Below are 14,889 nucleotides of genomic sequence, written 5' to 3' on the forward strand. Positions count from 1 at the left end.
AAATGTTGCATGGCAAGGAGAAGCTACCATGATACTCTCCTCACGCTAATGATAAATGCAACTCTGCTGCACTCAAAGCCTTTATTTCTGCAGATTCCTACCTTGCTGCTAACACGGTGAGTCAAACCTCCCTGACCTCTAGCTTTCTATTGTACTAATAATCTACAGAAGTGACATAGCAGTCACAAGGAGTTATATTTTCTCCGAAACCACGGTGGAAAATTCATTACTTAACGTGGAGGAAGACATCAGAAAAAAAAAAAAAAAAAAGAAAAGGTTCAGGGCACTGATTTGGTACAAACTACAGGCTGAAGTCAGATGGTACACGGCTTGATCTCCTTGAGTCTATTGCAAGCAATAAATAGTTCTTCCTATTTCTAGCACAGCAGATTGAAATGGTGCTGCACACATTACCCTTCCCAGAGCTGAGGCAATCCAACAAGGATGCCAGTTCTAATCAGTTGGGACCAACCTACCCCACTGTATAACAGCACATGAATAGTCACCACCTGCCACACCAAGATGAGCCCGCAAAATCCATTGCAATGGATTGGGAAGAGCTCAAGAGGTAAGGAGTGAGGGTGGCAGCGAAGCACAGCTCACTACCTCTGTCTTCCCCAGACGCTCGCCAAGGGTGCTTCTTGCACTGCTCCTGGTGCCCGCGCTTCTCACCAGGACCAATTCTGTCTGAACTGTTAGTATGAACCCCCCGACCAAGAGGTCAAACCTATTCCCTTAACCTCTGTGCGAGGAGTAGATGACCAAACAACAGAGGGACTGAAATGATAGTAAAGCTGATAAGGAGAATCAGACTTGGGTCGACCAACCAAACCCACAGCCTCTCTGCCCTGCTGTCATCGAGGCAGCACAGTGCTACTGCAGAGATGCTCATTTTGGTATGGAAGGTGATGAGGGGAAGCGGTTTCCACTTGCAGCATGCCAAGAAACAAGGCCTTTCCCTTGGAAAAGGGGTATGCCATGCACTTCTGACATCCAAGTCTAGATGGAGGTAGTGACAGAGCTAACGCTTCAGTTTACAGCAAATGCAACTCCTGACCCATCTAAAAAAATGAATAAGTAATTAGCAAACCTCTCTGGAAGCAAACCTTCCAAGTATTCCTTAAGTGCTTTTAACACCACCATGCTTCAATCACTGGAGGTCTGCCTCCAGCAATGGCTCTTAACCTGCAACACACCAACTAGCTCACCCTCTTCTGGAAGAGCAGGGAAGGAAGCGCTCACCCCACCACACGGGACTGGACCCTGAAACATTTTGCTGTGCTGCAGCAGGGCTGAAGCTGACCCATGAACAGCTTCAGGCACCTCCTGGGGCTTGCACCTTCCCACACCTCCAACCCAGCCCTCAACCAACTGACATGGTAGCTGGTGACTCCAATGGTCAGGTACAGTCAGCAGACAGAGGTACCACTGCATTCCCATCCTGCTGTGCTTGTAAAGCCTGGCTGCAGGAGATGCCGAGCCCCTCCTGAGATGGTGTCTGGGGGTCCTCAGCCCTTCACAGGCAACTGGGCCATTGTGACAGCCAGGACTCCCAGGGACACTACTGCAATGGGTGCTCCCTCCTTAAAAATAAACACACGCTTTTTTCCAGCAGGAGAAGCCTGTGAAGGCAACCTACTGCTCTTCAGGCATCATCTCCCTGTGGCCATCCCACTGCAGGCTCCCACTGTAAATTAACACCTTTCTTGCCTGCAGACCTCTTATTTTTCTAGATTTACTCTGAATGTTTAATCCTTGGTGGGTCATATTTACACCTAACTCAGCCAAACTAAGCCCCGGTGTAAGGCTGCTCCGGTGTGTCCCAGCTGTGAATGCCAATGCAAAGGGCTCCCTCCCGCCCACTCCGCTGGAGCCCGATATGGCAAGGAGGGCAGGCACTAGGTCAAGACTTCACTTCTTCTGCCATGTAAGTCATGAAAATAAAAGTCCTCTACAAAGCCTTGGTTTTGCCTCCTTCCACCCACCACGCTGCGGATCCCAGCAAAGCCTCCCAAGCAGCATGAGCCTCCATCACCACACATCACCTCCATTTTAACTCCCAGCAAATCGGTGGCAATGCTCCGTGTAAAGCCAGAGCACTGCCATGGTGCAGAAAAACACACACCTGGATGCTCACTGTTGTTAAAACCGATCTGCTTCTACACCCCTCTTCCAGTACAGCAAGGCCAATGCACCTTGGGTGTAATTCTACTGAACTCCAGTACTCCAGACTGAAACCAGCACATTTACTTAGTGTGGCAGCATAAGAAAATTCTACATCCATAAATACATGAACATGGGCTGGGCACAGACAATGGACCTGTTGTGGATGATGCATTAACAGAAAATGAAAATTACATGTGTAAATCTCCACATTTCTAAAATTAAAAAAAAAAAAAAAAAAAAAAAAGCAACCAACTAACCGTTTGCCACATGTTCAGACTGCCATGCCAGACAAATCAGACCAAAAATAATACCTACAAAAGCCTAATCCTGTTATTCCCAGATCTCCTGTGATGATCATCTATCACCACCTTACACCCCACATCCACATGAGTGGGGTTCCTTTGAGCCCTAGCCTCAACACTAGTCACAAGAGCTGGGGATCTGAAAGAGATTTGCAAAATAAATCAGTGGAGTAAGCAGGTAATAGGCCCTGTCTCACTCCATCAGGGAGACACGTGGGAAATGAAGGGCAATCTGCTCAGGGCTAGCGAAAGCAGATACCTTTACACCATGTACCCTCAGCATGTGGCACGCTCATTCACCAACTATCTGCAGGGAAAAGGGATCAGCTTATAAATACGAGCAGTACCAACAGCAACCAGAGCCAGGAGATGCAAAACCACATGAGCCTGTGTCAAAATGCCGTATTTTGAGGATCCATTGGATTTTTCCCACTACAAAGGCAACACCAAATAACACTAAATCTCCATGCAGCAGAATGAATACAATTAAGAGCAGGTTCACATCTACAACTCCTCCTTCCAATGCACCAGTTTTCCCTAAAACGTCGTAACTCATCTTGCAGGCAGCTGATGACACACACAGAGCAAACTCCAGGTTTACTCCATCACTGCATCTCCTATTTTTGTCACAAGTTTCCTGTAAATACCAAAAGAGCACTTGAATCCATACTAAAGGATGCCCTTAAGTATAAACTCCCAACAAGATCAAGGGATTTAAACCCATGATTAAGTCGAAGCAAATGCTCCGTCGAATCTTTAAGACAAACTGTCCCAGAGTTCAGTCTCAGTGAACGTGGAGGCCCTGGGGTTCTGTGCTTGGTTGTTTTGGGTGGTTTTTTTGTTTGTTTGTTTTGTGTTGGAGTTTTTTTTGTGGTTTTGTTGTTGGGTTTTTTTAAGAATTTCAATGAAATCCTCTTTAGCTGAGTTATCCATGAAAAATGTTCCCACTTCTCAAGAAGGCTTGCAGATGCTTTGATCTTTTCAGACTACTGATGGCTCTAAAAAAGCTCTGTAAAACCTGATGATGGCTTATTCCCAAATGAAAATCACTGCCCAAGAGGTACAGCTTGATGTTATCCTCTGAACATTTGCAGGTTCTAAAATCACAGCAGATGTATATTTTCGTAGCCATGAAGTGGATCTAATTGGCTTTACATGCTGCAAAAGCTTGACAAGGTGTTTTACAAATGCCCCTTTTAAACAGTTTCAATTTAAAAAAAAAATCTCTCATTAGATCCCTTTCCTACAGTAAGTTCCACCCCACCCCCTGCTTGCTTTCCCTCTTTTTTAACAAATTCCACCACTAACAATGTAATTCCAATAAGGAGGACTTTACCAAGATGCTCACTGCTGTTAAGTGGACAGCAGCCGTGTATCTGCCATGCTTTTATTGCTCTGTCTCTAACTAACCATCATCTAAAATTGCTTAGCACTTAGAAATGGCAGGTGCTCCAAACCAGGCTATTTTCAAAAGCTTCTCTTTGCGGTTCTACTATTTAACATTATTTTAAATTGAAAGACTACAGATTTAGGTCTTTCCTGGATTCCCACTAGAAGTGTTACACAGTGTTTCTGATGCTGTTATCTAGTTCCAGGGAGGATGAACAGATTTGGCACCTCCAAAAAAAGAACAAAAAGCCCTGATCTCAGCAAATGAAATGGGGTTTTTTGCTGTACTCTGACAGCAATAATGATTTTATACATCCTATTAAAATGGGAAGAATGGGGTTTATGGGCAAAACCCTAGCGGAAAAGATCAATAAGCCATGCCCAGATGCATCTGGGAGCGATGTGGGTCAGATGCTCTAAAGAAGGTGTAAGAAATCCTGTTGTTGGCAGTTCATTTGCCTTTAGGCAAAATGTTCTCTCCCCACCATTTGCCGACACATGGGTTTGTGCACTGACACACTCTGTTTTCAGCACGAGGATATTGTGTCTGCTAAGCTGCTGACTTTTACTTATTTTCTCATCTTTGTTATTCTGAGTATTCTACAAAGAAAAAAAAATTATACTTGCACTCGCCATGCAAAATGTTGGAACAACAAACTAAGAAGGAGAAGAGAGTACTCAGAGAATGAAATTAAGCAAAGGGATATAAATCTAAAAGTGTAATGGGAGAAAGGGGAAGATCGGAGAGATACAAAGAGGGATGCTGGGTATGGGACCACCTTTCTTGGGAAATGTCAGAAGTGATGAATGAAGCAAGAACCAGACTCGAAAAACTCGAACAAGAGTTCAGCACAGGAATGGACAAGAGAGCCAAGCGGAATTCAAAGGATAAAAAAAAGCAAATGTTGCAGTTTGACACAAGACTGGAAAAGTGGGATACAGAACTGCTGTGGCAAGGGACGGAAGATGGGGAAAAAATAATTCAAGGAACCACTGCGGGTTCCCAATAGTAGATGCTATTATCCCATAGCTGTTGAAATGAGTGTTGTATGTGAGGTGCACTGAGGAGCCATTCATGGCCAGACAGCTGGTCTATCACCCCCCATTTCAATTAGCAGCATTAGCACAGAGACCAAGAGCTCCAACTGTAAAAAGCAAATAAACTCACATCTCAGATGTCGGTTTCCAAGTCAGGATTCAAGCACATTGGCAGGAGAAAGGAGGAGCAGCTTGTACAGTGGTGATCAAGGATAAATGTAGGCAAGTGGCTTATTAAAAATGCAGTTTTTGTCAATTCAAAACAATTTACACATTTGTCCTGAATTCACCAAAGATCTTCAGCTGGAAAAGAAAGTGCAGAGGAAAGCCAGGCTGGCACCAATCCTGCACACAGCTCATCCCCCCCGCGCGGCTGGCCGAGACACCTGCGCACAGCTCGGCCCTCCCCAGGATTAGAGGGGACATCCTGGCTACTGGGGCTTCAGGGATGGTCTCCCTCAACACCACCTCTTCAACAACTACACCTGTATGTATGCATAGTATAAAATGCCTAAACACGTCATTTAAACAGGGCCTGGGATCCAGGCAATCCCACTGCTAGGTTTGCAGTATATCCCAGTATAGATTTAAGAGTCCCATCCAAAGAATAGAGGGATCTGCCTGGGAGGTAACTAACATTAACTCTATCATGGCTCTACCATAATCAGCATTTTTTAAATACAGTATACTTGGGTATGACCTTTGCTTCTTCAGGACACCTGTAACAGAACCAACAATTCTGTTCCAGGCTGAAAAAAGTATTACATTCACCAGTAAACATCGATTTTTTTGCTTCTTCATAGTGAAAACAGAGAGGGAGTAGTAAATCAGCTTAATTCTGATCTAAACTATTGTCCCTTTTATTTTCCAGTTCCTGAACTGAAAAATCATTTTCTCATAAAAGCTCTGGGTTTTGAGTTTTGCCACTTGGATAATTCCTAGAAGCAGCACATGAATTTTAAGTGACTTGCAAGTTACCATTTCAAGCAGCGTGCTCTAACCTGCCACTACTGCCTTGTATTTTTCTATTGGCGCTTACAATGTTGCAAATCCAATTTTAAATAGCAGTATCTCATGTAGCCACTTAAAAATACACCTGTAAAACATGTTTCCTGTTACCTACTTTGAAAAGCCTCTTTTCACTCACAGCATCCCATTTTAAAGCAGAATCCCAGCCTGACACTAAACTGTGGGAGTCCCAGGTCTAAACTTTAGAGTTATACTGCAAGAAATAAAATTTTCAATTCTTGAAAGAAACAGTCATCAAACAGTTATAGAAGACAATAAATGATACCGTATATGCTTTCATAAATAGTTAATTGATTGCTGGGGTCTAACGGGTCAATAGATGACTTGAAAGAATGGCTCCAAGCCATCTGTAACAGATACCACGGCTTCTACCTGGCTCTAACCAGACCTCTACGAACTAATTTTTGATGCACCCTTAATAAACGGCATGAGGCTTCTTGGTGCTTCCACTTAGCCCCTAGCAAAAAAACAAAACCAAAAAAAAACCCCACCCAAAAAAAAACCCCAAAAAACCAAAACCAACCAAATAAAATAAAAAAAGCCAAAGCCCAAAACCTTATTATTTGGTTACAACTAATAGATGTGTAAACAGAAACTAGGTAAGACACACTGCTGTCCTTGGATTCCCTTTAAGATTGCTTTCATTAGCCACCTACCAGGAAAAAGAAACAATTTCTCAGCTTCCTGCGGGGGGTGGGGGAGGGCTGAATAAAAGGAAAAAAAAATATCTAGAAACACACTTTGAAGCTCCCTGTTCCGCTGATGTAGAAAGCAACAAAAAAGGCTCATACATCCGTCGGCTTCTCGCAGAACCAGATACTGGAAGTACACTGAGAAGTCTCTCTTTTTGCTTTAGACTGGAAGGATGCAGCATCAAACGTTGACTATTTGTAGCAGATCCTCAGCATAACATTATCAAAACACAAGTGTGCACCCTGCAATACGCTGGCAAACAACGCTGCGAGCTCCCGGAGCCCGCAGCAGGCTCACTGCTGCCCTGAGCCCCACCAGCCATTCCCAGCCCTGGAAATTAAATATAACCTCCCTGAATAAAGATTTAAGCCTACAGAAGGAATTTCAGAAATCCGTTCTGAAATTTGAAGACATTTTGAATGGTTAGTCTTCCCAAAAATCAGGCCATGCATTTAAGCTTTTACATAAAACCTGCTTTTTCAATATATTTAGAGGTCTTAAGATAGAGAGCAATGCCTCACGGTAATTTCTAAAGTATGCGGGCCCCTGGTTGTGCACACTGGAAGGAACCAACCTGACCACAGACACTCCTGGATAATCCCAAGAGGCTGAATATAACGCTAAATATAATGAATAAATATAACAATGTGCTTGGGAATAACACTTTTCAGTTCACCATGTTCCTACATCCAAAATTCAGTGTCAAGAGGGGCTCAAAGCTTTGTACTTCTAAAACCCTTGCCACTAGTTAGATACCCGACACAGAGCCTAAATTTAGGCTATTATGAAAATCTTAACCTGAAACAGACTTTTGGGTAATTGTTTTAAATCTTGGCCATTGCTAAGAAAGTAAGAGAAGGCAGAAGAGCCACTGAAAACTCTTCATAAGAGTCACCAATGTGCATTTAAACTTTTGGAGAGAATTCTGTAGTCCTGTTCAGGTTTATTCACTAAGATAAGTTGTGAGAAATTGCATGCAACCACACCACAAAATATTCAACACCAGAGAAAACATTAAGAAAAATTACTCAAAGCCAGAAAAAAACCCAGAACACCTCTGACATTCCTGCCCCCTTCATGTTCTTAAGTCCCAGCACAACTTATGGTTGCTGGTCTTGAGAAGTTAACTGTGCCTAAAAAACTAATATTCAATTTACACAATTTATTACTTCTTGTATTGGAGAATAATGAACAGCACTTGCATGTACCAGGGTTTTTAAGTATCTGCAGGCAGAGCTTACATTCAGAAGCATCACATCCACCCAGTCATGGCTACAGCTCAAATACTGCTGCATTAATGGATGGTCATGTCAATAAGGGACTACCTTGACAAAGAATTTTTGAATGCATGGAGGAGAAAAGAAAGGGGGGGGGGGGGGGGGGGCAAAAAAAAAAAGGTTATATACTGCTCTGCAAAATTTACTATAAAATCTATTTTCATCTAATTTTGCCATGGGATCGTGCCAAAGCTCGTGGATCTGAAGGGAAAGCTATTTTTGTCCTACAGATATGCACATTGAGGAATGGGTTTGTGCATATGTTCCTACTCCAGTGATAAATAAACAGGAAGGAGGCAGGGCTGCAGCGGCTTGCCCGTGAACGTGCTTATGCCATTTGCATGGGTGACACAGCCCTGGATCCACAGCCTACTGTGCTCATCAGAACTTCAGTTTTCCTGTGTGCCAGCCCTTGGCCGACAGCATTGCTCTTCTACTCTGCACTACCTGAATGCCCCAAAAGCACAAAAAAACGTCTGAATAATAAAGATTTTGCGGGGTAGAAAACCCTGCAGGCCCTCAGGTAGGCTGAGCAAAGCTGGCCCTTGTGGCTCAGCACCGCGAGGGACCTCAGCTGTGTCACCTCCGGATCTATCCGGTGCTTATCAGCAAGGCTGCAGGTCGGGCTGGGGCACAGCAGAGCTGCCTTCAGCCCACCCTTGCTGCCAGCACTGGGGAAAGCCCTCAGTCAGCTCCGGGAACGTGAGCTGGAGGTTTAGAGCTCCGGTGCAAGCTGGTGCTGGCCCTGGCACTTGCTCACTGTGCCCGTACTATGTGCTTGCAGGATGGACCTGCCTCCAGATGCAAAAACCAAGGCTCCTCCACAGCAAAACAAGGCAGGCACGCATGATGGAGTGCAAGCCATAGCAGAAGGGGGGGGGGGGGGGGGGGGCGGGGGGCGGGCGGTTGGGAGAGGCAAACCAACTTTAAAGACATTTTACAAATAAAACCAAAATATTTCAGTCCATTACTAATGCTGGACAAAGCACACCCCTAACACTTGGAAACATTTTGCTTCCCAAAAAACTTGGCACTAGCGATGAGAAATGCCAAACCCAGCAGTTCCAGTGCTGTTAAGCTGCAGAAACCCAAAAGCAACAATGGGAATTGCTAAACACCAGCATCCCCAACAGTCTCCCTCGCAGGAGCCCAGCCTCAGAAATGCTTTCAGACATAATACTTCCCCCTATAAAATACATCAAAAGTCTCTAATCCTAACCTTGTAGGATCTCCCTGATATGGAGATCAAATCCCTTGAAGCACCCTCATTGAATTGCAGAGATGCCAGCACATGGAAGGGCTCAGGGGACAGACCCTCCACTGCCTGAGGACCAGACCTGACCTCAGTTCCCAGCAGCGGTGGGGAGCAGAACTGGGAAACACCAAGGTGGAGATAAGGACACAGCCTCTCCCCTGGGTTTTCCAGGCCCACTCCACTGGACTGCCCTATGCGGTGCGTGAGCAGAGGCACATGCCGAAATCCCAATACACGACAGCTAGCTCAGGGGTTTGGCAGATACATGAGGTCAGGGCGCTGCATAAGCCAGCAAGAAATGCTGAAGATAGGGATGCTTCAGATTCCAGCTGCCTCTTGGGCACTTTGAGTGGGGCAGGGCTCTCCGAAAACACATTCCTCCACTGGGAAGCAGCAGCCCTGAACCCTCTCCCAGCATCGGGTAACTAAGCCCTTTCTTTGCAAAGCAAGGGCTGCTCTATTCTTTCCAAACAATGTTATCATTTGGCAGCGGTGCTCCTGCTTATCTGGCAGCTTGAGCATTACCCAGAATGTGGAAGAGCTGGGCTCCTCTGCCCAGGGGCTCTGTGGTGGGGGGAGACACCCTCCACCTCACCCCAGCCCCCACCCCCACTGCCTTGGCCTGCAAAGGGTCTAGGCACGGCAGGGCAACCACAGCTCCCAGGCTGAGGACCTCCTCCCACGATTTTCCCTGCACCCCAAAACTCACTGCTGCTCACCCCACACAGCCCCCCGGGGCTTAGCACCAGCTGAGCAGGGTTAGCAGGAGCCACACAACTCGCATCCAGCTGCTCACCTCTTTGCAAGCACCTAGGTTCAGCTCCTCTGGTGACAGCTCTGTCCCTCTGGCATCAAAACTCCCTGCGAACGGGCCCAATCCAAGAGCACAACTAAAATACCAGCTTGTTACCCAGACAAACATCTCACTGAAGGTGGTGAACACCTCGCAAGGAACAAGCGGCAAACAGGATCTCACCTCCTTACAACCCAGCTCTGGCCCCACCTCAGCTGGTGCCCTTCTGGCAGAAGGACATGACCCCAAAACCTCTGGCAAGAAGGGCAGGACATTCCTCCTTTGGGCTCAGCTGAGGAATGTGGCACCCAAGAGCAGCAGGACCTGAACCCTGATGAGCCACTCCCCCCACAGCCCCTCTGCCTTCGGGCCCTGTCCCCCAGCAAGTTGGGATATCACCGCAGGCTTTACATCTGCACCCTCACGTACCAGGGGACAAAGGGCAGCAGGACATGGAGGCTCTGCTCCCCCCTGGGCTGAGGCAGGAGAGCAGAGGCCCGCGTCCCCTCCCAGCACGAGGCAAGCAGGGACACCCGCCCGCCCAAAGAGCCAGAGCCGCAGATGCACAGCTGCTGCTGAAAACAGGTTAATGCGACCCGACACCTCCTGCAGCAACCACTTCAGCTTCGTCTGCTGCATTACGCAAGGCAGATGCCCTCAAGACTCCAGCAGATCCTACAGCAGCAGCTCTCTGGGTTGCCTGTCCATGCTGTCTGTCCCGTGCTGTCTGTCCCGCCCTGCGGCACTGGCCATCGCAATGCAGCCAGCCACCTCGTCACTGGTGTCCCAAACCACTGGCAAATGCCAGCTCCCACTACCACCAGGTCTTTGCACCACCACAACACGTACACACGCCCCTCAGCAGACACTGCCAGGACAGCCAGCAGCAGGAGATAACACTTTAAACCACTGCAGAAAGACACACTAGCTTGTCAGCCAAAGCACTGGCTCCGCTCGTTTTGGAGAGCAGCAGTTTTGCACCAGAGGCAAGGAGTCCTGGTTTCCATCAGCTCTCCAGCGGAGACCCCAGCCTCACAAGAATCTCTCTAACACACCACTGCAAGAAGCATACAACACAACCAACTGGGACAGAAGCTTGAAGAGACACCGTAAAACTGATTAGTTGTCAAAATCATCAGACTATAAAAGAAGCTCCAACTGTGCTCCTCTTATTTGCATAGATAAATGCAAGAGGCAGGGCTCTATTTAAAAATAATTTCCTAATTTCCTCTTTTTTTGTTGTTGTTGTTTTGTTTACTAAAGCCTAAGTTACTCTGGTTGACAATTAAGCCCATTATCCAAGTCCTTTCTTTTCCACCACCCCAGTGCCTTTTTTCATAGCTATGAAGAAGAAAGAAGAATTAAAAGAAGAAAGAAGAATATAAAAGAGAAAAATAAAAAGGAAAATTCCAGTAAGCGCTATTTTAAAATGAAAAATGCAAGTTTACAAAGAGCTCAGGAAGGTGTTTGAAGCATTCAAACTTCTGTTTTAAGACCCCAGCACAGGCCTCAACACAATTCCTTTGAAATCAACAGCAATTTCAAGCCACCCCATTGCGCACAAGCTCGAAGTTAAGTGCTGGCCCAAATGTTCTGCCAGATCCTTGATGTAAGTGTAGGAGGGCAAGAGAAAACAAAGTTAAATTTTGGCTAGTATGCTTCTGCAAAATCACTGTCAGCACATATTTTTCAGTTCATAGAAAACCCAGCAGAGGAAATTTAAAAGAATAACTAACTTGGAGGCGAGTGGTTCAGAAAAATTGCAGAAGAAAAAACGTAATACGATGTAACTCATGGGATTGTTCAACACTAATCATTAAGCTGGGTGCTTACAGTATCCCATTGCAAACCAGGTCCTTTTGGTTTGGTTTTAAAATTAAACCACAGTTTTTTGCGGATGCTTTGGCAAAACCACTGGGAATGACTTGTTTTAATGGTTAAAATATTCCCTCACTGTAGATGCCTGTCTTACTGGAGGCTATTTGCCGTAGAGGTTCTGTACTACGGTACCCCAACCATGGGTACCACAAGGAGCCCACTGCAAAGGACAGGCTTTTCATGCCTGGGTATCATGGATGCCAACAGCAAAACCTCAGCAAAGCCACAACCAACATCATGATCTGAGACCTTAAGACCTCATCCCAGTTCCACCTGTGCGTTTGTCACCCTAAGAAAACAAGAAATGCTCCCTTCCTCTATTTTCCACGTTGGAAAACAAATATTCAAGCAGGTAAACAAAAATTCTCCAAAGAAGGAGCAAGAAGTTGCCTGGTTGTACTCCCAACCAAAGCCAGGCCAACCTGCAGCAACATCAGGTTGGGTTTTATTAACTCGTCTAGTCAAGGTCTGACCATCTCCAGCCTCCCTGGGCCCCTGTTCCCTCAATCCGATTACCCTCACTACAATCATTTCTTCTCTAACACCTCATTGAGAAAGCTCTCACTATTATCTCAGCTGGAGCAATACGCAGGACAAGCCCTTCTCCTTCCCACCGCAATCATTTCAGCCTGTGTGCTAATTTGCAAACTAGCCAAAAAAAAAAAAAAGACAAACTTGGGGCTGGAATTTGTTTTATTGTCATTTTTCTGTCCTTTGGGCAGGATGGGCAGCGCCGACGTGGCACATCACTGACATCATTGCCTTTTTCTGTATGTCCAGTCAGGCAACGCAGCTCAGACAGACAGCCCTCAACGCACACAAAACTCCAGGCTTTTCCAAGATGAACAGTATAAATACTGTTATCTTACAGGGAAGAAATTTGGCAACTGTATTTTGGAGGGAAATGGGAGCAAAACACTGGATTCATGCCTTGTGCGCAGCTACACCAAATAGCACCACGCAGCTTCATGGCACATGGACAGGCATCACTGCTGGTGCCAGTCCTGACCCACGAATGTCCTTCTCCTCCCCAGTCCCCAAAGCCTCTTTGGTCTTTACCTAATTACAACTCCAGCCAACTTGCTTAACACCACTATCATCAAGAACCTTTAACAAGCACTGATGATCCCATAAATCTGCTTTTTATGGCATGGCAGAAGCCTAATTACACATGATTAAATTCTGTCAAAAATTAAAGCCCACACACTTGCTCTAAAATTGAAATCAGCCTTCTTAGGTACCAAATAAAAGCAATGCTAACGTTTCAAAGACATATTGGCAACACAGCTGAACCAGAGTACATTACTGACCCTAAACAAATCGAGGGCGTTACTTTTCCTTTGAGTCCCTTTCCTTTATTTTCTATATATGTTTGTATTATGAATACAGGTGCTCTGATCTGTGCCCCGAATTGTGACAAGTCCCAAGCACTAATGAGCGATGCAGCTCAAACACCTATTAGCTCCACATTACCTTTTCTAACTATTGGAGTCCCCTGCTACTTTCTCCACCATAACACACTATTGTACCTCACTACAGAGCTTCAGAAATGTTTTTCTACAAGCCCTTTTATTTTTGTGACACCACCTTTAATTGAGCTTTTTTAATACAAGTCACACGTCACTTAATTTTTACAAAAACAATCACTGTAAATGAAACACACCCTGCATGTAAGAAGGGACAAGATCTGTACAAGATCTGCATTATGATCGGAAATGAAATCTAAACCAAGCACATCTAAGATATTTGGGGATTTTCATTAAAGCATCATTTTAACAAAATGTAAGTTGCACATTAGAAGCAAAGGAAAGTTTGTGGCTATAGTACTGCCTATGGGTCTCTAAAAGTGCCCAGGAAGAGGTTTGTCACACCTGGGGAACAGCAATGATACAGCGAAAACACGGTCATAAGGAAAAACAACAGAGCAGGTACCCCAAGAAGGCGGAACTAAGGTGGGATGCTGGCACTGCCTTGCTCTCCCAGCTCACCACTAGTACTATGCGACCACCAAAAGCAAACCTCAAACCCCAAGTGACTGCCCAGACATGCCCTTGCTCTGGTCCTCAACATGGATGTGTGCCTACAGAAAGGAAAATGGCACCTCACAAGTTCTAAAGGGACTTTTTTTTAAGTAATTTTTTACAGCTTAACAAGCAAATATTATTAGATACTATATTTTTAATTACATGCATATACATAACAAATGAATTAATGCACATTATGTCAAACCCAGGCAGCATCCCTTTACATACCTGATCTGTGCCTCTTCCAAAACACTTGCATTAAGGAATGTTCTTCTTGAATAATACGGGAAAATGGGTGTAATTACTAAAACGGGCTCCCCCATGCATTTGGGCTGAAAGGCCTTTCATCTCCCCCTCCTCCCGCTCCCAGAGCTAATATGAAGCGCAAGAAGCAAAGAAATGCTGAGCTCAAGAAGCAAGGGCTGGGGTGGACCTAGCCTGCAGTAACCCACATCACCCCGCCTGTGTCCCCAGCACCCACATCCCGGTCCCCAGGCTGGCTGCGGGGCCCAGGAGCGCTGCGCTCAGGGGGCAGAGGGAGGCTGTCCTGGGTGACTAGACATCTTGGGGTGGGGGGTGGAAGGAAAAAAAAAACCCACCAAAAAAAAAACCAACAACACACCAAAACAAACCCAGAGACGGCTTTGTGCCTGGTGCGGCTAAAGAGCTGCATTCTGGTGACTTTTGAGCTTGCTCAGTGCTGCTGACAGGAGGAAAAGGCGCCAGAGGCAGGGAGCAGCCATGTTCCCCAAGCAGGGCTGGGGGAAGGCTCCCTCCGGGGGATTCATACTCACCTGGCGGTTTCATGTAATATTGCTCAATATCGGACATGTCCGTATGCAGCGCACAATCGAGATAGTGGAGGATAACTTTTCTACTGAAGTAGTACCTCATGCCCATCAGAAAGATGGGCAAACAGCAGGTCAGCAGGAAGGACTTGGTCACAACAAAGCATATTACTATGGAGATAAGGAAGAGAAATAAACGATACCTGTCAGAAAAGAGAATTTAGTGTTGATTTCGGAATACAAACTCATTACTAAAA

At 45.7% G+C, this 14,889-nt stretch overlaps 1 protein-coding gene across 1 annotated transcript in view; it reads right to left on the bottom strand.

Moving 5' to 3' along the window:
* NAT8L (N-acetyltransferase 8 like) overlaps positions 1 to 14,889 on the bottom strand; it is a 28,710-nt gene that overhangs the window by 12,066 nt on the left and 1,755 nt on the right. Inside the window, exon 2 of the mRNA XM_056326641.1 lies at positions 14,639 to 14,803. Coding sequence (XP_056182616.1) covers positions 14,639 to 14,803 — 165 coding nt within the window. The remainder of the gene's footprint in view (positions 1 to 14,638; positions 14,804 to 14,889) is intronic.

Source organism: Falco biarmicus, chromosome 1, assembly GCF_023638135.1.
Source record: "Falco biarmicus isolate bFalBia1 chromosome 1, bFalBia1.pri, whole genome shotgun sequence".
Classification (NCBI taxonomy): Eukaryota; Metazoa; Chordata; class Aves; order Falconiformes; family Falconidae; genus Falco; species Falco biarmicus.